Source organism: Leptopilina boulardi, unplaced genomic scaffold, assembly GCF_019393585.1.
Source record: "Leptopilina boulardi isolate dan_hultmark-lab unplaced genomic scaffold, ZJU_Lbou_2.1 LbouV2_223, whole genome shotgun sequence".
Classification (NCBI taxonomy): domain Eukaryota; kingdom Metazoa; phylum Arthropoda; class Insecta; order Hymenoptera; family Figitidae; genus Leptopilina; species Leptopilina boulardi.
Window position 1 is genome coordinate 247,540 of NW_026137778.1, and position 27,526 is coordinate 275,065.

The 27,526-nt window shown below is 30.4% G+C and overlaps 1 protein-coding gene across 1 annotated transcript in view; it reads left to right on the top strand.

Annotated features, from left to right (window-relative positions):
* The first annotated feature begins 13,211 nt into the window (after window positions 1-13,211).
* LOC127279812 (protein Wnt-10a) overlaps window positions 13,212-27,526 on the top strand; it is a 51,418-nt gene continuing 37,103 nt past the window's right edge. The window contains exon 1 of the mRNA XM_051302404.1: window positions 13,212-14,833. Within this exon, the coding sequence (XP_051158361.1) occupies window positions 14,721-14,833 (113 nt within the window). The 5' untranslated portion in view covers window positions 13,212-14,720. The remainder of the gene's footprint in view (window positions 14,834-27,526) is intronic.

Sequence of the window (27,526 nt, forward strand, 5' to 3'; positions counted from 1 at the left end):
GTCTTGTTTTAAAGATAATAAAATTCTGCATAACGCCTCTGATTTTTTTTCCTTCTTAAAAACAGCTTAATTCAATAATCACATAAATAATCTTATTAGTTATTAATAATAAAATATTGAAATTTAAAATTTATTTTTCTAATTTCCTAAAACATGGCTACCATATTTGATCTTACATATATACAGACAGCTATCCAGATTGTACGGAGTAACATTTTGATTATAGTGGGTAACATAACCATATTTTTTGTAACATCTTTGATAGTACCGAATAGCATAATGATGGTACCGGATAACATCTACTTTTAACCATCTTAAGATCTTACCATCTATTTCTCTCCGTGAATTTCAATATAGTTTTTTGTTAACAACCCGCGTTTAGCTGACTGCCTATAGGCACTTTGCGTACTGCCTAAATATGATACCTACATAGTACAGGTGATACACCAAAACTATTTATGATATATACACCAATTTTTTTCAATTTTCTTTTGAATTCTGAAGAAAATATCTTCTTCTTTGTGAAAAAATGTTTTCATTTTGAGAAGATGAAATTATTACATGTTATTTTTTGTCGTATACCTTCGATATATAGAATAGAAGACCATAATAAATAAAAATTTCTCACGATTTGATTTCCCTGCACAAACGTCTTTAATAGACATAAATTGTTAGAGAACAACGTAATCAGATCCATTATATTAAACTAATAAACGCCCACCAAATCCCAACACAAGAGAATACATATACAAACTGGTTTTCACTAAAGTCTTTTACGATCCACTGTCTAGGTCTTTTCCATTCTGATTCAATTCCGGCTCATTCACGCGATGAAAAACATAGGATGATCCCTAATTGTTTATTTTTAGATGTGCCTATACTGAAATGGGCACCTATATGAATTGTTCGTACTTGAAAAGATGAGGGCGTGCCTACGACATCTGTGTTTTTGGGAGTTGTACAGAACCCTTCTCTACCTCTTGCAACACATAATAGCTAATGATGGGGTCTCTGTACATTAAAACTACATTCGTCAACAGTGACACGTGTCAAAGAGCTGCATTCAACCTTCCAAATACAGAGTGCTTTACATCTTATACGATTGTGTGTGTGAGTGTGTGAATATCCAAATTATGTCTCATTAAGATTAAAAAATATCTTGGATATCACAGAGGGATAACCTATAAAGCTCAGGAAATTTTATATTTCTCCTAACAAAATCCATGTGAAATATCTATGAAAGTTTATGGGATTATTAAAATTATCCAGAACATCTCACTGGCAATGAAAAGATGTGGTTTTCAACTCCTACTATCAGAGAGGAGAAGATTCACTGTTTTCAGAAATTTAAAAAAAAATTTAGGGAAATTTAAACTTAATGCGTAATTTAAGTACATATTTGACATTAAAATATTGTATTTCCTACTTTAAAATTAACACAAAAGTGAAAATTTATTTTTTGGCCAACAAGTGAAAAGCAATTTTGTTCATAGTACGCTTTTCTTGGAACTTCGGATTATAAATAGTTTTGCAAAAATAAATTATATTAATTTCAAATCGAAACGCGATCTGAAGAATGGGACCTTAGAAGCAAGAAATTATAAGTTATGTTCTGAAATTTTAAAGTGAAAATACACAAAGACGTTCAACTGGTAATGCAAACTAATGATATTTAGGTCTTTATTACATCCAAAATATTGAATAAAAAATTATTTCAGTTTTACAAAACCAAAAAAAACTTTTAGTTCAAATAAAAATGTCGCAAACATAACGTATAATTTATTTGCTATTCTAAGGTCCCTTTCTTCAGATCGCATCAAAATTTAATTTGTAAAAAAGCGTGTTCTCAAGAATTACTAATATTAAAAAAAAAGTTGAAAAAAATTAATTTTTGAACGATTTGTTTAATAAAGAATAATTTTTTTGTTAAAAAACATGCTATAGGAACATCGTGGATTTTCCTAAAAAAATTATTTTCTTAAAATTTAAACATGAAAATTCTCAAAAAAACTCGCTTTATTGATTTCACTTATTTATTCAATCATACGGGCACAGTAACTCATTGGTACATAAAACTAAAGATAAAAAATTAATTAATATAAAATTACGCAGTTAGTTAAGGGATTTTCCAAAAAAAAAAAAATTCATCCTATTGTTAAATTGATTCTCCTCTCTGCACAATTCTTATAAGCATTACAAGTAATATTTTTAAAAAACGCGATCAATAAAAAAATTAGTGTTCGTTGTTTATTTTTTTCTTTCGACGCAGTATGTAATCAATAGTTGATATAGTAAACTCTACCTTCGCAAAAAAAATTTAACAATATTATAACAAAAACTTGAATTGTTGCTTTAACACCTCTTTTACGGCTGTCATTGATTCAAAATTTTGTGAGTACGCGCACATACTGTTATAGTTAAATTCCTGACGAGAAAGTTTATTCATTTAAGAGGAATGTATTTAATAAAACATTCCACGCATAGCTTAAACTCCCCTACCCTCTTTCCAAGAATTTTGCTACTAAATGAGTTACCATACAGCTTTCATAACTCTGGGAAATTAACAAGCTTTTGGAACTACCTTAACTTCAATTATGCAAAGAATTATCACACTCAATAGAACAATACTATAAACAAAAATAGATTCCATTTTCGAAACACATTCTCATATTGAAATTTTTATTCTTTCCTTTTATAATCTCAATTGGATAAGGGAGAAGCTTATTGAGCTACATGGTAAAATGCATATTTTTCATTTGATAATTCATAACTATTCAGCACTGTTCATCCATGTTTTCTCTCAAAGATGACACCAGATTGACTGTTTTATAGTTTCTTAATTGTGACAATATTAAAAAGCTGAGCAGAATTACGCTTTTCAGATGTGTTTATAACTATTTATATGATATATTATATATATATATATATATATATATATCAGGTATACTAGGGGGGCTTCGCCCCCCTGCGCGCTTCGCGCGCCAACCCCCTATTTAAATTTACTAAAAATATTATTTTGATTAAATTTATATTTAATCAAAAATTTTTAAATTTGAACAGCAGAAATTTATTTATATTTTAATCTGAACATAAACTACTATATTTGAACTTGCATCCGTAAACTAAATTTTCATCTATTCTGCAATTGAAAAATTAATTAGGGACCGAATAAGTTTTTATATGTTTTTAAAGATTAGTTTTACCCAATTTCTTTAAATAAAATTTATTATTTCATTTTAAAGAATTTGTTTTTAAGATGCACCACGGACGACGTCCTTCTAACCTATGACCCTAATTTTGGGGTAATGTCAGATTTTTTCTATAACTTTGACCAAATTTTGAGGTTATGTTCGCCTACACGCCTATGACTTTCAACGTAAATTTAAGGTTATGTTCTCATTTGACCTATGACCTTTAAAAGTTTAAAGGGAGGGTCATATCTTGATCTCTGATAATAATTTTGAAGTTATGTCCGTCTCTACTCCATCAAAAACTTTGGTTTTTGACATATGTCCTTGATTTTTGAAATTATGTTCGTTTTAATCTATGATTCTGTCGTTTGACCTTGAGTATTGATGTTATGTTAATTTTTAACTTATGTTTTTGATATAGATATTACAATATCTGAAATTTTCAAGACAAATTCTGAACGATACTCGAGTTTTAATGCTTCGCGAGTTGAATAGTAGGCGAGTACTGTGAGCTCCCGCGTAGCGTCGAAATTCTCGCCTAGTGTTCATTTGAGACAAATTATGAATGGTACGTGAGTCTGAATGCTTCGTGAGTTGAATGGTAGGCGAGTACTGTGCGCTACCGCGTAGCGTCGAAGTTCTCGCCTAGTGTTTCTCCTTCAAAGTTTGACCTAAATTTTGAGGTTATGTTTTTTTCTTTGTCTTTTTGTGCCAAATTTTGGCCTAAATTGTGAGGTTATGTTTGTTTCTTGGTCGTTTCCCGACAAAATAACTTAACCTCTAGCACGTCGGATTTGCCTGGTAGAAATTTTCAAAAACAGCCAAAAACGTGATTTTTGGGACTTTTACCCCCACTTTTTTCAAAATCCTGACGTGATGAGAGGTTTTCGTTGTCAGATTCGGATTCAGCGCACCAAAAACTACGGAAAATAACTTCTCGATCTCTGACAACGGATTTTTTTTTCAGGCTTGTGTAATTTATAACTGTGACCACCAATCCTGTTCGCCATATTTTTCCTATATGGTGTACCAATTTTCAGAATTCTCTATTTCTAATATAGTATAGCGGCTAGGCGGTAGAAAACATGGTCATTTTGAGGCTCTATATGAAAATCATAATGAAAATCTATGAAAATCATCTCCCATCAGATTCACTATATTTTTCCTGCAATCTACAAGTGAAAATATATACGTGTACCAGTTTTCAGCCCTCTATGTCAAAATTGTGGCGTCCAGATAGGGGGGACACATAGGTGGGTCAGACGCACGACTCTTCCCGTAAGGATCGTGTGGGTACATCGAAAGTGTATGGAACCCTATAAAAAGAAGAAAATATTGTCAAATAACGAATAATTTTGGACAAATATATGAAGCATAATAATTGCTTAACGTAAAATAATTCTAAACTTAATATACTGTTCCTCTTGATTAAACACTGCTTGTAATCGCAAAAACAGTTGAAACAAAAATGAGTTCAAGTTTTTTCCGTGAATAAATGTGTTAAAATTAATTTATTTCCTATCCAAGCATTAAAGTCCCCTCTGTCTCCAAATCTGAGTTTGTACAAACCTTCATTAATAATTGTAAAATAATTATTATTAAGTTACAAATTCTACTTGGAAAAAATTTAAAAAAAATTAATAATTTTTATTTTTAAACATCTAAAATTTTTTAATCTTATTATATTATCAGTATAGATAATAGAAATTGCAACAATCACTTTTTATTTACAGTAAGAGAGTTGAATTTATTTTTAATAATAAATATTCTTGTTATAAATATAACATAGTAAGTTTAAGGTAAACTTAAAATGTCCGCCATACAGTAACCTTTATTAAGCCAAACCCTATTAGGGTCTCTCACCTACATAAAAAAATACATACTTTATTGTAAAAAAATTTACCATATATTGTATAATTTATATATTTATAATTTATTATATGTATATTTACACACAAAAAAATTACATTGGTAAAAATGACTAACAATGTATAGTTAAAAAAAAGCAATTAAAGATACCATATTCAGAACCATTTTAACTAAACTTAGATGCTGGCTACACCGAGAGCCAATCAGGAGTTTAGTCCACTTTTTTAGTGCGCCAGAAGATTAAATTTAACCCTCCTGATTGGCTCTCGGTGTAGCCAGCCTCTTTAACAGTTGGTTTTTTTAGGTTTTATTTTTTCAAAATTTTTAAGGGTCATTCCATTTTATTTCATCTATAGTCGTTGCGTTGCGGCCTATTTTTAAAAAAATTAGGTATTTTGTATTAATGACTTTGAATATCCGTACAATTCATTTTTGACAATTATTTTATGAAATTTTTTTTTATTTACGTTGAAATTTAGTTTTTAAGTTGAGTTGAACGGAAAATAGGTTAGTTTGACAGCATTGGAAATTTTAAATAAAAGAACAGAAATAATTCAATTAGTAAATATTTTTTCATTGATATTTGTTGAAAATAGTCTAATTTACCAATGTTAATTGATAATTGTGTAAAAAAGGTCAAAATACTACGTGAAAATTAATATTCAAACTTACCTGTAAAATGTCAAAATTTGTTTTGAATTTTCAAATTATAAATTTTTATTTATATTTTCCAAGAAAGTTGATAAATATTATAAAATTCATTACTACCTAACAATAAGTACTTTCCAAGTACTTTCACATGATATGTTGGCTTTTTATTTTTATAATATAGAAATTTGTGAAATTTTACCTTGAATGTTGAACTTTACAGGATTTTATCTGATTTTGAACACTTATATCTTCGCAGGCGATTAATGAAAAAATCCCATTTTGGTTTTAAAATTTAAGTTAAATCTTCTTTATTCATCTTATCAAAATTTGGTGATGGGGAACGAGCTATTTTTTATTTTTATTCACTTTAAAAAATTCATCGCAAAATACGAATTTGAAGGTTAAAAAACAAGTAATTTTATAAAACTGAAGTTGGTTTTCTCAATATTGATTTATTTGTATGAATTTTATTTCCCAATGCCTAAAAATAGGCCGCAACGACTATAGGTGAAATAAAATGGAATGACCCTTAAATATTTTTTGATTGCTTAATACTTTTTAAAATATAATTAATAATTTTCAGTTAATTTAATTTTCTTTTTGATTACATAATTTTTTAATTTTTATTAATTATCAAATAATTAAATTTTTTGAAAAAAACCTAAATTTAAAATTTTCATTTGTAACGAAATATTTATAGAAAATACAAAAAAATATTTAGCAAAACTAATTTTTTGTAATTTCAAAGCTTATAAAAAATCATCGATCATTGACTTTATCAAAAATATTTATTTCTTAAAGTTTAATATTTATATTTTAAAATTTTTACTTAAAAATCTTATTTTTATCAACATTTACACCGTCAATTGTAACTATTGGTTTTAATTTATGTTTTTCTTATCATCACTTTTTCGATAGGTTTTTTCTTGGGTTTTCATTGTTGTTACCGTCAACAATCTAACTAATAGTTTTACAAGTTTATTAAATTTAAAAATTAACTTAGCTTAATTATTTTTGCTGTATTAACTAATTATGAGCTGGCTTAACTAAAAAATCACTATTTATATAACATCAAACTCATTTTTTTCTGTGTATAAATAAATGATAACGTGAAAATTAGAAATATACCTATTATTAATTTATTACTCCACTGATGCAGAATTATTATTATTATTAATATTATTATTATTTTAAAATAACCATTGTAATTAAAGTTGGACGCGCGCTTGCGCGCGTGTAATTTTGCTAGTTCCACATAAAAATTGATGTATTTTCAAATTCAAAAAAAAATTCTAAAATCTTTAAACTCACGTAACTCCGTCAATTTTGATTCAAATGTTTTCAAAAAACGCTCATTTCACGCAGAATTAAGTGTACTTTCAAGAATTTATTATGAAAAAAATCTTTAAAGTCGAATAATATTCAAAACAATATCAAATTTGAAAAAAGCAAAAAAAAATCGCAAATAGTTTCCACTGCGGCTTCGCCAATTCTTATTTTGACTAAACGAGCAATACAGGGTTAAAAAGGTGTGCTTTTTTCCTTTCCAACAAAAAAAAAATTTGAAAATCGGTTGAAAATTAAAAAAGTTATGAGTAATTCTTTACATAAATACCCCAAAAAACGGTTTTTTGACCCTAAAATGAAATTTTGTGGGTGATTTGGAAATTTCGCATATGCCATTTTTTATAGTTTTACTAGACCTATAACTTGTACTAGGTCTATATAGAAGTGCAGACAACTTTGTTTTTTTTACTGTAAAAGTGGTAATTTTTACTATACTTTACAGTTAATCTGACAATCTTTACATACCCAGTCGAAAATCGTAAGTTTCCCTGAAGGGTTCACATAGCCTTCAGGTAACTGTTATGAAGGTTTCAAAAGCTTCATGGCAACTATTTATACATTAGACCTAAAATTCTGTGATATTTGATTTCTGACTTCTTAACGGGAAGCTTTTTCTACAGCTTGTTGAATATCTGTGGACAGCTTCTAGCAAAAGGTCTACCAGTTTGCTTGGTGAATGCTTTCCTAATGCCTAGTTTAATATTCGCTTTTCACAAGTTGCAAATTAATATGTAATTTAATTACCTTTTTTACACTTCCTGAAAACTAGAATAATTTCATTAAATTAAACTAAATCGAAAAATAATTTATATAATATATAATATAATATAATATAATATATATAATATAATATACACGGTGAAAACTTTTTATATTGAATAATGAATACAATTTCTTAAAAAAAAGACAAAATATTTAATATTTAAAAAAAAAGATTATTATTTTTATACTTGATATTTATTAATATTTTTTATAAATAATATATTCTTTATTCTTTTAGAATTTCATAATTTATGAAAATGAATTTAACAGCGTATTTTTATTTACAAATTTTGGTTGACAACAATATTTTTACGAGATAAATAAAGATGGAAAGAAAGGTTAAATTTAATTTTTGATCATTGTCATTTTTCCGCTGTTTCCTGAAACATCCATGACGCTTCATTTAATTTTCGCCACCTGAACGCTTTCTTTTTATATATGCAAAATCCTGCAACTCTTTGATAACTCTCTCAAAGCTACTTGAATGCTTTGTTTAAAACGTACAAAATTTGTTATTTTCAAGCTTTCCGTGGAAGCGAAAAATCGGCCATAACATAGGCTTCCTGAAAGTTTTCTGTAGCTAGTTATCTACTGTCTCACAATTCTCTAATGGTTATCTCAATACTTCAAAACAACTTTTTGTTCAGCTTAACATAGCGTAGGATTTTTGACTGGGTATATGTAAAAAACAACTATAGTTGTTTCAACTACTGTTTGTTCATAGGCGCCTCCTGGAACTAGGAGAAATAGTTAAAATGTAGTCAAATTTACCATGCATTTTTTTGAGTGTATAATATCGTAAGCTTACTGTAACCTTACTGTAAACTTACATGACAACCTTACTGTAAACTTACCTTAAACTTACAACGAATTTAATATGTATGTTTACAGTGACCTTACCATGTAAGCTTGCAGTGGGCTTACCTTGTAAGGTTACTGTAGCCTTACTGTGTATAAGGTCACTGTATGCGGCGGACATTTTCAGTTTACCTTAAACTTACTGTAAGTTTACATTATATGTGGTACTGGCTCATTTTTGTTGCACATACTGTCGTCCAAAGTAAAAAGATACGTCCGTGTTATATATTTCAAATGCACCGACGTATCTTTTTACTTTAGACGAAAGCATAGAAGTGAATCTGAATTCAACTCGTTTTGAGTTTAAGTTTTTTCTGCGTTTATACATATAAACATGCATTTCTTTTCTGTCGGTAAATTTCTTTTTGTAACAGAACTATAGTAATCTATATAACACTAAACGTGTTTTAGTAGAATACACTGAAACTCTTCTCTCCTTGTGAGTTTCTACTGTTCTTCACATGCTTTGTGAAGAAAGTGAAGTAATAAATTAACGGATTTCCATAAATAAATCTTTTGACATGTAAGAGTTATTAGGGTCGTTGATTACGAATTTGAAATAGATTTTAGAAACTATTAAATGACAAATCCAATATGGAGGATAAATATATATATCTTACATATACGGACATATAGCTATCGCCCGTGTAGAAATCACCAACGTATGCCTAAAATGATTGTTAACCCAACATTGGTCCTACCTTGGAAGCCCCTGTTTATATATTCTAGACTAGTCCTAACTTGGACTTACTTAGAAAATCCAGTTAAGTGTTAAAAAATTTTGTATGAAAAAAAGTGATAGAATTTAGGATTTGTAAAATATTCTCAGATAATACGCACACTAAAAAAAAGTAGAATTTTTACCCCAAAATCGGTATAAAAATTAACTGCAACAAATTTTATCCTAGTTGGGGGCCCCACCGTCTATGTGAATTAGCATTGGTCAAAATTATCCACAACAAAATTTATCCAGCGTTTTCTCTGTGACTTATTTAATTAATTAATAATTATTTATATGGTTTTAATTTAATTTTTCTCTCCATGTGGTATTTAAGGGGAGGTTTCCATTGCGGAGGCCAAAATCAACACAAACTTTGACCATTTTTTTATGGGGAACGGTTATGACTTAGTGATATTTTTTTTTTAAAAAAGGTACATCCATCAACTTTTAAAACATATATTTCATTTTCAAAAAAATTTCAAAATGGCGATCAATATAGCGCTCCTAGTAAACAATGTTTTTTTAATTAGGGAAAAAGGTGGGCATTCTACACATCCTAAAGAATAGGTTATACCTATAAAATAGTTAAAAAGTTAAACAAATGACAAAATGGCGGACCCGAAGTTAATTGGTCAAATATTTTCTAACGTCCTGCTGGGCATTAACAATTATCAGCTAAATAAAAGAGATATTGTGAAGATTCTGGACATATCGCGGATACTTATATACCCTAACCGATTGATGTTGTTTATGAGAGAGAAAAACATTGCCATCTGGCGGATAGTTGGAAAATTAACGTAGCGCGAAATTCAAACTGCATGAAGGAAAAACTGTAAGTATAAAGAATTACTTGAAAATGTATTTACTTAAGAATGCATACTATTGCATTGAAAAAAACTTAATTAATGTTACAATGATCACAAATAATTTTTTTAATTTTAATTCTTTATACTTACAGTTTTTCCTTCATGCAGTTTGAATTTCGCGCTACGTTAATTTTCCAACTATCCCCCAGATGGCAATGTTTTTCTCTCTCATAAACAACATCAATCGGTTAGGGTATATAAGTATCCGCGATATGTACAGAATCTTCACAATATCTCTTTTATTTAGCTGATAATTGTTAATGCCCAGCAGGACGTTAGAAAATTTTTTTTTCTTTTTCTCCGTTTATTGTCGATGATTTTATATATATAACCCTTGATCCGAAGGGAAATAATAATGGTATTATATATAATAAAATATAATATATAAATATAACAAAAAATTTTATTATATTTTAGTTTTAATAATTAATTTTTTTAATCTTGACTGAGGTCTGATTTTTTGTATTTTTGAATATTGGTTAAATATTGGGCCAATATTGAAATTCGAGCCTTGGCATTGGTCTCTACACTCCCAGCCTTGGACCAATATTGGTAAAAATAACTGGTCCAATATTTAGCCAATATTCAGTATTGGCAATTTCCCACTGGGCTTCAGAACGTCGGTGAGTTCAAGACGCTGTAGAAACGATAATATATTCTTCGGATCAAAAAATCGCTTTACATCACACATATTCCACACATTGTATATAGCTTTCAAAAAATGCAAAAAAAAAATTTATTTTTTTTATTCCCGCAATAGGAACCTCTCCTTAAGCACAAAACTATTTGTTTGAGTGAACCAAAAAATTTGTAATAATGCATCATATATAAATACAAAAATCAAACAGGTTAAAAATTAAAATGCATTACACAATTAAAACCTTCAATAACTTTATCAAATCATAACGGATTTTTGCAAAACTTGCTACAGAAAGTATTTTGGAGTGATTGAATGTAATTATACAAAAATAAAAGTGAAATTTTTTAAATTCAAAATGGCGGACTTTCCTAAAACTTATTTTTAAAAATGATCAAATTTGCTAACCCTGAAACCCCCCGAGTAACAATTTTCGAGCGAATCCAATGAATTTTTTAATTCTCGTCCGCCATTTTGAATTTTGAAAAACTGACTTCAAATTGGTAATTAGCGACCCCAAAAACCGTAGAATACCAAATTTTATTAAGATCCTGAAAAACTTTTTTCAACAAACCATTTGGCAAAAAAATTGAAACACTCCTTCGAGAGTAGAACAGAGATTAAGTTTCTGCTTATTAATTACTAACGAGGATACGTATAGAAAGAAAAACTTTTTTCTATGTACTTTTATAATGTTAAAATAATAGTGTAATCAAATAAAAACAATTTTGTGTGGCTTTGATGTAAAAAAAAATTATTAAAAATACCGTTCGGATTTACCCCAGTTTTCCAATTTTCTTGGGTAAATACGAACGGTCTGATATTATTAATAAAATTTTACAGAAGGCAAAAATCAAATATAGTTTCTGTTCTAGTATTCATAACAAACAATTATAAATAATAAAATGAATTTTTAGCTTCTTTTTCTTCAAATACGAGACAAAATACTGAAAGAGTGTCATCTTTGATTTTCAATCTTTTTTGCAATACTTGTTATCTTTGTTTATGCTGTTGCTAATTAACAAACAAAAAATGGGATAATACTTAGAATCTCTTCAAGAGGATCTGAGGTAAAAATTCTCATATCGAACTTATTTTTAAAAATTTTAATTAAGCTGAAATAATTAGCGTTCGGATTTACCCCCCGTTCGGATTTACCCCGACTGACCCTATTTCTTTACATTTTATCTTTTTTATTTATTTATTTATTATCAATTTAACGTTTAATTTATATTTATCCAATTGAAATATTTGTGAACTTTGAAAAATTTCATGGGATCGAACCTCTGTTTTTAAACTACGAGTCGGGAGCTCTGACCACTGGACTACCCATCTTTGTGAGAGATTTAAACTAATTGTTCTCTTAAGGTACGAGCTGAGAGCGAAGTAAATTATTTGGTTGTTGTAACAAAATTTTAGTTTTTTAGAGCAAACTATTTTGTTGTGTTAACCAAATTTTGGTTGGAATTGAAAAATGTCAACCAAGTAATTTTGTTGGTCTAACCAAATGTTTGCTTGAGATAACTCTACGACTTTGTTTCAGCCAACAACATTTTATTGATATTTGCCTTTATGTATATCAAAGAATCGTGACATTCAATTTAGATGAAAAGAAATTAAATTATTTTTTTTGCTTTAACTTCTGAAAGTAAATAATTAGAGAGAAATTAAATGATTTATGAGTAAATAAAGTTTTTGTATTAAAAAAAATTTTTTACTCTACGAAGAAGCAAAAAGTTATTGAGTATGAAGATGATGACCTAGTTTATAATTATTTTGGAAAAAAATATAACAAAGAAATAAAGATTTAAAATGTTACATTCGCTTGTCAAAATCAATTGATGTGATATATCTTGTACAATAATATATGAATAACAATGAAACATACACCATATGTACGTAAGATTGACTAGAGAGGTAAATTATTTAAACTTAACACTTTTGAGTAAATTGAAGTGTTTCACTACGCCCCAATCTTCCCTACTCTACCTGTGGTAGATTTGTGATTGGGTTGCGTTGAAAACAATAATAAAAAAAAATATTAATTTGGTTACATACTAAGAGAATACCGCTTGGAGCTCCAACAATTGTTCATATGCATATACCGTACCTATAGTAGGGGTTGGTTCCTTCAGATCTCCACTCCCTGTCTTTTTCACCCTATGAGAGATGAGAACAGCGCCTCTAATGCGCACTGCGCATCGAGTTCATCACAAACGAATGAATCGCTCTGATATCCCATCGTTCTGCCTAGATAACAGTGTAATCAGATTTGCTCAAAACGTCTAATATCAAAGTTAATATCTAGTTAAGTTGGTATATGAAAAGCGTTTCTTTTCTTATACTCTTCTTTTTCACTATTGTTCTCATTTTTGAAAGCGTGCACGTGCAAATATTGTTTGACTTGCTTATTAATGTAGACTCAACTAATTATAATTATGTGTTGATTAATCGATGGTAAAGAGAATGATGAAGACTTTATTGAAGATTTTGAAAGTATCTAAGGAGGCGGAGTGAAAGAAGTTGGAGGAGAAGAAAGAAGGCGGAGGTTGAGAAAGAAGAGTAGGAGTAGATCCCTGAGGGCGACTTATTTTATTTGAGTCTGACACTTGGACGCGAACGCGCGCACACCGGAAGTACACTCGTGAAAGATTTTAAACTTATTACTTCTAGCATTCAATCAGTTACTTGCATAAATCAAGAGTCATCTGTCTTCGCAGGAGTTGAATCAGCAAATTGGAAAGTGTAGAAATTAATCAGGAGAATGTTGTCTTTCGTCATAAATAAAAAGAAAGGTCAAACCTTTATAGTTTTTATAAAAATGCATATATGCAAGTTACGACATTTCTACCCCAATAGTGTTTTGAAATGCAAATATGATGTTTCTAGATTCCCTGTCAATAATTGATTCAACTTTATTACAAATAGATTAGAAAAAATGATGGAGTCCGTTTAAGCAGACTGCAGTACGGTGAATCTTTAAGATGTTTATTAAAGATAAATAAATAACGGCAGGTATTCTTCAATAAAGTGGTTACAAGTTCGTTTAGCAGAAAATGTGAAATGTATTTCAGTGTTGCTTATCATCAATTTTATCATTACCGTCAATGTTTTAGTGAAAGCGAAGATAACACCAATGCAAAATTCAATTGTATTTTTTAAATATTTCTAGACACGAATTTTGAACAAGGTACCAAAGAATTTCACAAAGTTTAATCCTGAATTACAAAAGACTATTCACAAGTTAAGAATAAAAATATTGTGATGAAAGCAATGAACGTACATAACTTACGATTAAAAGTCGTGAAAATGCTTCTGGCAGAAGAAAGCTTAGTGGAAATAATTGATATTTGGTGCTTTGCTGGCAGTCGTAGCCGACTGTTTCTGGATTAATTTCAATATCTCTCGAAAGGACGGATGCACCCGCTGAATTACGCCAAGCCTCTCTCGAACTTGTCGAACGTCAAAGTCGGTACGCCGGTGCCTCTAGCAAGGAGAAGTACATACTCGACGCGTGCCAGTCCTCTGATCAGAGAGACCGCTCGGTTGTGTGATGCAAGTCTAAGAAGAGTATATAGGAGATTAAAAAAAGCAAGCAGAGGCGAAAGGAGAGAAGTGGAAATAGTGAAAAGGGGTAGAACGTCAGCAAGAATAAGCAGAGATATCTTGAACGAAGGGTCTTTCCATTTGGGTGTTAGGGGTACGCAGTCCCCTGGCCAAAACAAGGGGATGTTACAACGTCGACTTGTTTTTCAAAGTGGACAAACTGTGTATTGAGGAGGAGCGCCCACGAGGAGACAAGTTGAGGCAATGACAGAATGCCTCCGTTTCTATTCCAACGGCAAGTTCCAAAAGGACTAGAACAAACACATATCATTACCAATTACATTTCTGCCATTTTTCTAATTACAATCTTCTTTAATCATTATCGGTAAGTTTTTATTTTGCATAATTAATTACGCAATATTAGAATTTGTAATATGAGTCGTTACATTTGTAGTAATTGTAAAAAGTAACTTTGGTATAATTCATAAATATTGATATTTATTAAGCTAGCAAAACAATTTTCATTATTTAAGCAACATAATATAAGTATGGTGGATTCATTTAAATATCTAAGACAATCTATTTCATTAGTAATGCTCGCACCTAACGTTTTAGTAATCAATTACTTTTTCTTAGTTGAGAAAACTGATGCACAGTTTGTTAAATTATTAAAAAAAACTGCATAAAATAATTTATAACGGAACATCTAATATATTCATATACTCTATAGCTACGCGTCAATATTGGACTTAAAATATTCAAATGAATTCAATTGAATATGACGACTAACTATTCAATTAATTAGATGTGTCATTCAAGTAATTGAACTGGGAAATAATTTAAATATTAATTATCATGTTCAATTTATTAATAGCGCAGCGTAATTACATATGAACTGATTGAACGCTATTATATTCTGTCAAATTGGATTAAAATAAGAGCGTTGCATCTTATATTGATATGTCTCAATTATCTGAGTATTATTTAAATCCAATTTCAACTTAATTTAATCCAACTAAATTAATTCAGAAATTACAGTAGGATTCACGTATGGGTCTTGTAACTGGAATTGATTCGTGATTTTAATAAATTATTTTTGATTAATATTTTTTTAATTTTTGGCGTTTTGAATGATATACTGTCATTCTCAAATACGTAGTAAAATGACAAATCTTATACAAATTTTAATTATTATTTAATGCATTTTTCACGGACTTTTCAATAGCATTTTTTTAATTTTAATTAGAAAACTGAGTTCTCTTTCAATCAAATATGGAAAAAAGAAAGTGTTTATCAGGGGCCATACTTTAATTACGTAACGCTTTTTCTTTGAAATTTGAACCCCCCTCCCCCATGTAACAGATTTTTGTATACATTAGCGCCATTTTTTGCTGTGTGTAACAAACGTAATTAAAGTATGTTCCCTTAAACTTTTAAAAAAATGTTGGTCCACGGACAGAAATTTCTAGGAATATTTACCGTGCTGCCACCTGAAAGTGAGTGCAAAGTACACTGGAACCTCCAACCATTGTATCTCTGACCATTGCAGTTGTTTACCAAAACTTGGTGGGCAGCGGCAAGAAAAGTCAGAGGGGAAAAAATGGCGTCAGTCAAGAAAAAGCAGTAACGTCACAGTTACGTGTTCTTTTAGACCCAGTTTCTTTTTCCTTTTTTCTAATTTAAACAATCGATCGGAGTTATCGATATTATATCCCATACATAAGTATATAATATGTACGGCCCTAAGTGTTTCCACTTTTTGATATAACCTTGACGTCAAGGGTAAACTCCATCCATTGCACATAAGAATCGCGCGCTGCAATGGTTGGAGGTTCCAGTGTACATTCTGGCAGTTTTTACTGTGCTGCCCCTACAATTTTGCATTACAGATTGTAGGAGACAGCACAATAAAAACTGCCAGAATGTACTTTGCACTCATTTTCAGGTGGCAGCACGGTAAATATTCCTAGAAATTTCTCTTCGTGTTGGAAAACTCACACTGCAAATAATTGAAAATCTATAACAAACGATATAATCTTAGGGAAAATTGAATCGTGAATTTCGAAAAGAGCTCAACATGAAAAAGCATATGTGTCATTTTCACATAATAATCGATAGTGAAAATGACTTTTACGGTTTTACCTTACCTTACCTTTTCGAAATTTACGATTCAATTAAATTAAAGTGTTGAATATTCATACATAGATATATAAATGCCGAATCAGGAAAATATACGATCCTACGTCAGTTAAATTATAGAGTGCGCTAATGGAAAAATTGCCTTTGACTAAGACAAGAAAATAAGTCATATCATTGTCAATTTTTGTAAATCTAAGAAAGTAATGTCGTGTCTGACAATGCTCCAAATTCCCCTATTTAAAACCTCCTTCTATAGTGATTCATTCGAACGATGAACCGAGAAACGATCGAAATTCTTTTTTTTATTGTCGTTTTGACAACTGAACTGTCATTATGGATCGTTTGACAGAGCGATCTTCTCATCGAATCTAACGATCCAAACGAACAATCGAAACATTTTTTTATAATAATGTTTAAAATTATAAACAATAAAATTAAAGAATGTGTAGAAGTAATTTTCTTTTTCAAAATTTAAACTGAAGGAACAATATAATAATTAATTATTTTTTTTAGATTTCCCGCGTACACCATCTTTAAAGGTTTTTACGCATTCTATTTCCCACGTTTAACCCTACTTCTGTAAAACCCCAAAGTCCCTAAAGTTACGGTCCGTAGCCGACTTTTATTAGAAGTATTTGTATTTGCCTGACCCTTTCTTGATCAGAGTAGAGGGAAACTACGGAAAACCTCTACTGAGTACAGCCGGTTTATTGACTGTCGAGTCATGAATGTACCTACATTTAAATAGTCATCCAAATGCACAAACATATCCTCGTCGTCAAACCTCTCGCTTAGTATATCTCGTTTGCAGCGAAAACACCAGGGCTATGGCGGGTACCGAGGCGGTCACCCATAATTAATTAATAATAGAAAAATTTTGAAATAACAGAAAAAAATAGTTAATTTAAAAACACTTTTTTAACGTTTGAAATTATTATTTTCAAAAATATTAACTTTAAATAAAATAATTACCATATAATATATATTAGTCTTTAGCATAACATTAAACTTAAATTCTTAAAATTCATTTTTTAATATCGAGTAAATAATATTTACAAAATTCATATTCAAATGTAGAAATTATTCAATTTATAAATTGATCACTAAATAACGAGGTCAAGATTTTTATGTATGAACCCATGTGCGAAAACCAATATGGGCCAATATCGGCCCAGCATTGTCAAATCGGGCACCAAGTCTTGGCAGACAATATTGGGCCAATCTTGGCTGACATTAGTGGCCCAGTATTGTCAAAGTTTAAAAAAGTTTAAAAAATTATAATAATTAATTAATTAACTAATTAATTCATTATACATTTATAATTCAAGTCCTGACAGAAAGCACAATTGTTTAAACATTTGAAAATTTGTAACGCTCGCGGGAACCGAACTCGCAACCTAACGCACCGAAGTCTAACATGCTAACCACTACACTATACGCGGATATGAGAATCTCAACACAAAAATGTTTTGATAAGCTGCATTTGAGGAACATTTCAGCCGTTAAAGCGCCATTACTGGGTCAAGATTCGTTTCAACTTTGGAAAAAATGACTTGTCAAAATAAATTCAACATTTCAGCCCAATTATGGCAAATTGGAGTAACTGAGATGCAGTGCCAATATTGGCCTAGTAATGGGACAGAGAAGGCCCAATAATGGCAAATTAGAATAATCGAGAAACGGTGCCAATATTGTCCCAATAATGGGACGGAGTTCGACCCAATTATGTCAAATTGGAGTAACTGAGACGCATTGCCAATATTGGCTCAGGAATGGGACAGAGTTCGGCCCAATAATGGCAAATTAGAGTAACCGAGAATTGGTGCCAATATTGGCCCAATAATGGAACGAATTGATCACCAGTACTGGTCCAGTAACGTTTGCCATACTTCGGCAGACATTACTGGGCCAATGTTGGGCCGTATTGTCAGTCTTGGCATTTCGCACATGGGAATGCATTTGAAAACTCGCCTTTTTCAAATAGGAGAGACCGGGGCTGAAAGTGCCGGGGGTAAATTATGCCGATAGGAATATCTCAAAAACAAATTTATTTTTTTGAAAAGTGGAAGTCAGAGAAGTATTGTTTTACTTATGCGCATCTTTGGCAACTATTTTGATTTTGTTTGCTTTACGGAATAATTGAGAGGCTGATAGTAAAAATGATTTAAAATAACATTGGGAGCAAAAGTGGGATAAGTGACTTGGGAGCAAAAACGAGTTAAAATGATTCGTGTAATTTATTGATAAATTCATTATATTATCGATTAAAAAATATTAATTATAATAAAATATGCATTTTTTCCTATTGTTAATATTTTTTAATCGATAATATAATGAATTTATCAATAAATTACACGAATCATTTTAACCGGTTTTTGCTCCCAAGTCACTTATCCCACTTTTGCTCCCAATGTTATTTTAAACCATTTTTACTATCAGCCCCTCAATTAGCTGTTAGTAATTTGGTGCTTTGGCGTCACTTACGTGCAAGTTTTCATGTTTTCAATTTTTGGTCTATTTTTTGCATTTTTAAAGATACGATACGTATTTTTTTAAAAATGATCCAAATTTATCGAGGGATTCAATGGTGTTTTCACAGAAAATTAAAAGGCATTAAAATAAGCTGCAACGCTTCTTATTTTAATCCAATTTTGCTTATTTTAATACCAAAATGGATTAAAATAAGCAAAATTGGATTAAAATAAGAAGCGTTGCAGCTTATTTTAATGCCTTTTAATTTTCTGTGTTGATCTTAACATTTAATTTATCTAGTTTTTAAATATTTGATAAAAAGTGAGCGTCGACGCAACGAGGTTAATTGTGCCTTTCGCTTGGGGCTAGTTGTGCCGCTGTCAATCGCTACATAACCATAATCTACTATTGCCTTGTTTTTTCGAATTGTTATTCCAACCCGAAATCAAAAGAAAAGTTGATTCAATGCATAGTTGGTAAAAACTGGGTACATTTAAAATGTGTGAAGGGTAAAGAAAGGGTCAATTGTAATTTCAATAAATCGCATTCGGAATAAGTATTCACGTTTTAAAAATATTTATTAATCAGAAAGTAGAGTTTTACCAATTAATTAACGATACAAATAATTATTTCAAAAAATATTTTAAAAGACTGACTAATTATGTAATTGTAAAATTTAAGTCAGAAATGTTTATTTATTTACAAAAATCTATAAATGCTACGATTGTTGGAAAAATCATTTGAATGTTTATATGAGTAGTACAATAGGCCCTCAACTGAATTTAAACGGTTCTATTAACTATATAAAAATAGTTAAACCAATTAAAAATATAGTTGGTAGAATGACATTTTGTGATTGTATTAACTCAATTTAAAAATGTTAAAACAACTCAAGATGTAAGTAGTAGATTTTACTAGTTAAAGTGGTTCAATAGGCTTTAAGAACATTTTTTTGTAGAATTAATAAATCTTTTGCAATTAAAACTACTAATTTAAGTAGTAGATTTTACTACTTAAAATAGAAAAATAAAATTATTTTTTATTTATAATTGTTTATTATCAGTAGAATTGACTTTTTCATCCTCTCTCTTATACTGATGCTTATTTTATGTCCTAACGATTATGTACCTAACAGAGAAAATTTCTAACTGACGGGAATTGAACCCTCGACCCTAACGCTGGCAATCCGATACCTTAACCGACTAACCACACACGCTCGCTACGACAGTCTGCAAACTACTCGAAGACTACTTTCTGCTTGTCCAATTGATAATTTAACTCTTTAAAGTAGTCATTTTTACTACTTTCATTAGTTGCTATAACTATCCTTTTTAATTTTTGACTTGTAAATTTTTCATCTTTTAATTATATTATAAGTTGTTTAATTGCATAGTGCAGTAAAATCTACTACTTAAAGTAATAATTTTAATTGCAAAGGATTTTTTAATTCCACGACATAAATATTCTTAAAGCCTATTGAACATTAACTACATCAACATGATTAGATTAACTTAAAAATGAGTTATTTTAATGGTAGTTGAATTTCTCGGCAACAGTTTTTTCAGTGTATAATTTTTGATTTGCTACAATTTATTGACAAAAGATTTTCATCGCAGTATTCTTTCATTATTTTAATTTTTTGCTGTAGATCTCTCGGAGATTCCGCCAAGATAACAAAATCATCCGCGTATGCTAGTATTATTATTTTTTTTTTCTGCATTTATGGAGAGACCGCGGGCTCCTCTTTTAATGAAATACTGCTCTATGTCATTGACAAAAAGTGTGAACAGAGTTGGGCTTAACGTGTCTCTTTGCAGAACCCCCAAGGTGACATCCACCGAGTCGGAAATACCCTCTTCAGTTTTGACGCAGTGAATTATTTTCATAGAAATAATTTAGAATTCTAATTAATTTCGAGCTAATTCTCAGATGAAAAAGTTTTTCCCACAGTTTATTATGATTCACTGAGGGAAAAGCCCCATTCAGATCGACAAAAAATGCGAAAACGTTTCTTTTTGGAAGTCTTGAATGAATTTGAACAATGCTATTTAGTGTAAAAGTATTGTCTAGACAGCTTCTGCCTTCTCTAAAAAAATTATATAAGAGACTCTTATATACAAGTTTCAATTACAAATTTCAAATTTCGACTGTCATTTTGACATTAATAGGCGACTTTTCACTAATTCTAATATCGTATTCGCAACCATAAATATCGAAAAGCCCCGAGTAGTTATTTCTAGGTATTTTTGCGTATAGTTTTCTATGCTTCTGGTTCGCCATGTTAGATCCGCCATTTTGAATTTGTAAAATCTATGGGACTAGTTTTACAATCAGCGAGATCGAAAATTCCCGAGTAGTTATTTCTGGGAATTTCTACGTACTTTTTTATACTTTTGGTTAACCATGTTAGATCCGCCATTTTGAATTTGGTTACTGTGTTGTGAGGTTTACAGTAAACGATCTAAAATCCCTAACAGTATTGTTATCAATACACGGAGAAAAATGAAAATTGAGATTTCGGACTGAGTATAGAACAATTGGAATAATTTCTATTACCGTAGGAATAAATAGAAAATTTTAGGTTTCTATTTCAAAAAGTTTAGTAATGATTATCAAGTAAACTGAATTCTAAACATCTTAGAGAACGCTAATATTTTCCTTTAAGTGAGTGTTATCAGTTTCCGTGATCTGTTTTAAATCGTAAAGGAATTACTACACAGTTTTTCTGAGGATATCAAATTGAGACCATAAAGTGTATCAAATTGTTTATAATGCAACGTTTTGATGCTGTTTGTGGTCTCAATTTGAGAGCCTCAGAAAACTGTGTATGAAATAAATTTTATGATCGTGTTCTAGAGTGACATATAATCTTAATTGAAGTTCATATTAGCGGTCACATTAATTGTAAAACACTGAAAAAAATTCCTAACCCCCGTATACCAGGAATTGACTAATTTGCCTGGTTACGAGAGGAACCCACTAGGCAATCTTGGTCAAAGTTGATTTCGACAATTAGTCGGAATGACTAGGGACGCTTATCAGAATAACCAGGTATCTTAGTTACATTGGCTAGAATCACTTTGACTAATTAAACTTTAGCAAAATTGACTATACATATACATGCGATATTAACCAAACACCTTAGTTAATATAACTAGGAAACAAGGGGTCAATTCTACTAAATCGACTTTGACAATATTAACCAAGCTACATAACTGAATTGACTAGGATGCTTGGTTACGCTGACTAGATTTAAAGTTGCTATGGTTAATAGTCATTAATGCGAAGCAAATTTTATCCAGTGTACATTTTAGTGCTTTGAAAAAGGAATGAATTATAAGTTGCAAAAAATTGAATACAACAATAAATCTGCGACGCGCCGGCGTTGTGTTATGCTCTCACGTCAGTGTGTTGCTTGCCCTTACCTTAATATGTCTATATATGCCCTCATGTAGTTATAAATTGTGAAAATTGTGTGCAGTGTGCGTGCTTTATTGTTTTAAAATGGATGAATGTTCATTCATGAGGAAGCATTTATCATTTTTGTGGAATATTCAATTGGAAATTCAATAAAAAATCTAAAATCAAATACATAAAAGTAAATGTATATTTCTGATAGAAATATAAATCAATAATAATAATAAAGAGTTAGTTTATCAATAATTACAAGAAATATGAATGTTTTGATTAATAAATATAATAATTTAGGTTACAAAAAGATTTTAGTTATTGCATTTAGTTGAAAATAACACGATCCACACTGATTTGCACACATTATAGTCCGTTCAGGACTCAGTACTATATAGACTTGAGTGAAACTCATTCCAGAAGCGCCTATACCGATATATTCATCTGTTTTGCACCGCGTCTATAAGCAAGCATATGAACCTTAATGCATAAAGTCTATTAACGTGTTTTTCCCCTTTTGTTATTCATTTTTAAATTTTACGTCGTGGAGCGGGAAAGGTAGACTACTTTAGGAATGAGACTTAAATTACTAGTAGGGGAGACCGGGGCTGAAAGTGCCGATTTTGAGAAAACTAAATAAAATGCTAGTAAAAAGAGAACTTTTTGTTTTAATCTATAGTCTATCTATTTTTAAATTTAATGTAGTTTTTAAATCCATTATTATTTCTTGATAATTATGAAGAGTTTTTTTTAAAAAATGGTTTTGTGCAGCGAGGTAACACGGCACGTTGAACTCCACGCTGGGGAGATTTGTGCCGACGCCGGGGTCGCTTGTGCCGCTCAGATTTTTTAGTTGTTTCAGTTGAAGCAAATGATTTTACGCGTAAGAAATAAAATAATTATTCCCAATATATGATTTACTATTATTTATTAATCATTTGTTATAAACTTTTAAAGGTTTTTAGGAACAATCTTAAGATTTCTAGATTTTAGTAAGTAGAAATAAACATTTTTTGACTTATATTCTATAATTGCATAGATAGTCAGTCACTTAAAATATAGTTTTCGTAATAATTATTTTTATTATAAACATTCAAATGATTTTTCCAACAATCGTAAAATTTATAGATTTTTGTAAATAAATAAACATTTCTGACTTAAATTTTACAATTACATAATTAGTCAGTCTTTTAAAATATTTTTTGAAATAATTATTTGTATCGTTAATTAATTGGTAAAACTCTACTTTCTGATTAATAAATATTTTTAAAACGTGAATACTTATTCCGAATGCGATTTATTGAAATTACAATTGACCCTTTCTTTACCCTTCACACATTTTAAATGTACCCAGTTTTTACCAACTATGCATTGAATCAACTTTTCTTTTGATTTCGGGTTGGAATAACAATTCGAAAAAACAAGGCAATAGTAGATTATGGTTATGTAGCGATTGACAGCGGCACAACTAGCCCCAAGCGAAAGGCACAATTAAACTCGTTGCGTCGACGCTCACTTTTTATCAAATATTTAAAAACTAGATAAATTAAATGTTAAGATCAAAACACCATTGAATCCCTCGATAAATTTGGATCATTTTTAAAAAAATACGTATCGTATCTTTAAAAATGCAAAAAATAGACCAAAAATTGAAAACATGAAAACTTGCACGTAAGTGACGCCAAAGCACCAAATTACTAACATCTAATTATTCCGTGAAGCAAACAAAATCAAAATAGTTGCCAAAGATGCGCATAAGTAAAACAATACTTCTCTGACTTCCACTTTTCAAAAAAATAAATTTGTTTTTGAGATATTCCTATCGGATATTTCTCTCCGTGTATGTGATAGAATGTAGTATTAAATTCCATAATATTCGATATTAAGCAACATTTTAAGACTCTTGACCGCCATTTTAAAGACAGCCATGATGAATTTTGAAATCGTAAATACACACTGAGGAAACTGTTTGGTATCATCTACTGAAGTTTGGTTCTCCAAACCAAATTTTTTATTTGATATATGTGCAACTAATCCGTTTGGTTCGGGCTACTAAATTTTTTCGTTGAATCATTTTGTTCGGTCTACCAAATTTTTTGTTTTGCACAACTAACTTATTGTTTTTAAGCAAACAAAAAATTTAGTTAAATGAAAAAAATTTTTTTCTTTTCTCAACCAAATTATTTTTTGGCTCACACTTATATTTTTTATTTTTCACTTAATTTTATCGCACTTTAGTTATCCTCTTTTATTCTTTTCGCTTTATATTACCTACCACCCTACACTGAAAAAGTCTTAAGCGATCAGCAGTTCCAACAGTGGAAATGCAGTAGCTCTTTGCTTTGGAGTGTCTGGAGCATGATTTTAAGCAACCTCTCTGCTAAATGTTGGGCGAGTAGATGTTCCACGTTATTGTTACCAAGATTTGGTGATGCTGCAGCATCAGACTTGGGCACTCAGAGCACCCAAGATGGGAAACAGTTAGCCCCACAATGAAGTTGTGCAGAATCTCTTTATTTGGTGCTTCTCATACATGCGTTGGGAATTCTAAACGCCCAAGACTTTTTCAGTGTATGTCTACTTAAATTAATTTCTATTGCGGAAAAACCTAACACTGCTGGGGATCGAACCCTCAGACTACGCAACGCAAATCAAGAACGCTGACCACTACACTAAGAATCCTAGTGACAATGTGAGTGTAAATTATTTTCATAAAGTATACAGGCTGGAGAAAAACTTCCGTTCTTTTAACAAGCTTTATTCTCTCTGTTCGATATGCATCACTACACACACTTTTTTACCGAATTTCTGAAACATAAAAATCCCGAAAACACTTGAATAAAACTGGACGACACGAAGAGCGAAGCATGGTTAACGTGTGACATCCGTAAACAGAGAAATAAGCCATATTTACGAGAACAGCGCATGCGCAATTGAGCATTCAGACGGTTTGGTTTGGAGAACCAAATTATTCAGTTAACAGACGCAAAAGCTTGAAAGAAATTTTTGGTACAGCAAACTAAATTTCTCGATTGATTGCTTCTTTCGTTACTGTTATGTCAACTAAATTTTTGTAATCTTAACTAAAAGTGCTCCACCAAATTATTTTATTAACATTACATTATTATTTTTCTCAGTGCACTTTATGTAGCTCAGGACTTGCGGAAGCGATATTGAAAGCGTTCATACATATCCTGATACTGTAAAACCACAAAAAAAACCATTTACGATGGACAATGTTGAAAAAATATCATTTTTTGTCAGAAAGTAACTATATCTTTTTTCCTTAAAGTTATTAAAATTTTTATTGCAGTATCTAAAAGAGTAATTCTTGAAACATTATTTTACGCAATGCTGAAATGCTTTTAACACCAAACATCGGATTAAATATATATGTGACCTGGCCAGTGAAAAGGGGGCTTAGGTGCAAAAAAATTAATTTTTTATTGATTGGTGATTCTGATAGAAAAAATTTTTTTCTATCAGAATCACCAATCAATAAAAAATCGATTTTTTGCACGTTTCTTTGCTTGAAAATTGGAACAAGTATCCCTTTTTCCATAAAGATAAAAAGATACCACTGTTAAAGATAATTCACATAGGTTTTACTAAAGGGTATCAACACGACCTAAGAAAAGAAGGTGACAAACCATCCATTTCTGAACCCTTATTTTTTTTATAATTTACATTTTTTTTTTAATATCATTACGTTTTATGAAAAAGTTTCAAGAAGTCGACTACTTCGTAAAATACTTTAGGAAGGTGATCAATCAGAAAATTAATACTTGGACGCCGAGTCTTTGCGCAAACGATATCTTCTGACGTGGCATCTCCTCCCAATCGATTCGTCTTCCTGGCACTCTTGAATAATCCTCACGCACATCCGATTCTATGATAATGTACCTATTAGCGTTGAATCCTTTCTCATTAAATGTAGCAAGAGCATCAGATCTCACATGTATTTATGAAATTGATAACAATAAAGAATCAATAATATTAAAAATGATCATTATGAATACCTATATCACCGGTCTTGCAATCTGTCTAGTCCTTGTCTAGTAAAATAAAGTGATTCTAGCCAGTTCCACGATAATAAAAAAGCAGTTTCTACTTGCATAGAATATAATTGATATTTGTGAATATAAAAGAATATTTTTCAATTTTACTCTTTCGTTTGTTTAACATAAATTGTATTACAAAAGTATTTTTAATAACACAATCCCTCTTACAGTTATTTTTAAAATTAATTGTAATACATTTTGTTAAATTGGATTTTTTTCTTTAAAACAGAAACACATTCACTACAAAAATCGTACTTGTATATTGATAACTAATTACATATATTCTTGCATTCACAAAAAATTTAGTCAAAAATGGTCAAGTTTTATTATTTATTATATAAAGATTGTATATTTTGAGAGACAACCTCTGAGACTATGAATGACACATATCGCATGTCCTTTTTCTAATAAATATTTGTTTTATGCTATATATTTTAACCTGCACACTGACATTGTTCAAAAATGCAAAAATATGGAACACTAGATTTATAAATTTGGATTTTCTTCACAACAAAATAAAATACAATAACCAACCTTTGGTTTGCTTTTACTGTGCACTATGTCAAGAACTGATTTCGACTGCTAGATTAACGAATTATTCGCAGTACCACCTTCTCTACGACATATTGTACTCAATTCTTTAGTCAGGATCCTAGACAGGGCATGGCTAATTCCTAGACAACCTACTGTACGAACTTGTACTGAATTTTAAAATCAGTGTCGTGGACAAATTTTAGCCAGATTCTAGACAAGCATTCATATCGAAGAAAATAAAGAGAAAAATGTACATTTACTTTTCAGGGCCAGGACAGTTTTTTCAGAATAAATTTCCACAACAAATTATTGTCTAGCATTAGTCTATTTCTAGGAAGGCCACGATAAATTTCTACATGGGAGGATCTTTCAAGAAAATTTCAGCGGAATACTTCAAATATTTCTCTGGAATATTTTCGGGACATTTTGGGCTATACCTATAGGAAATTTTTTCGATACTAATT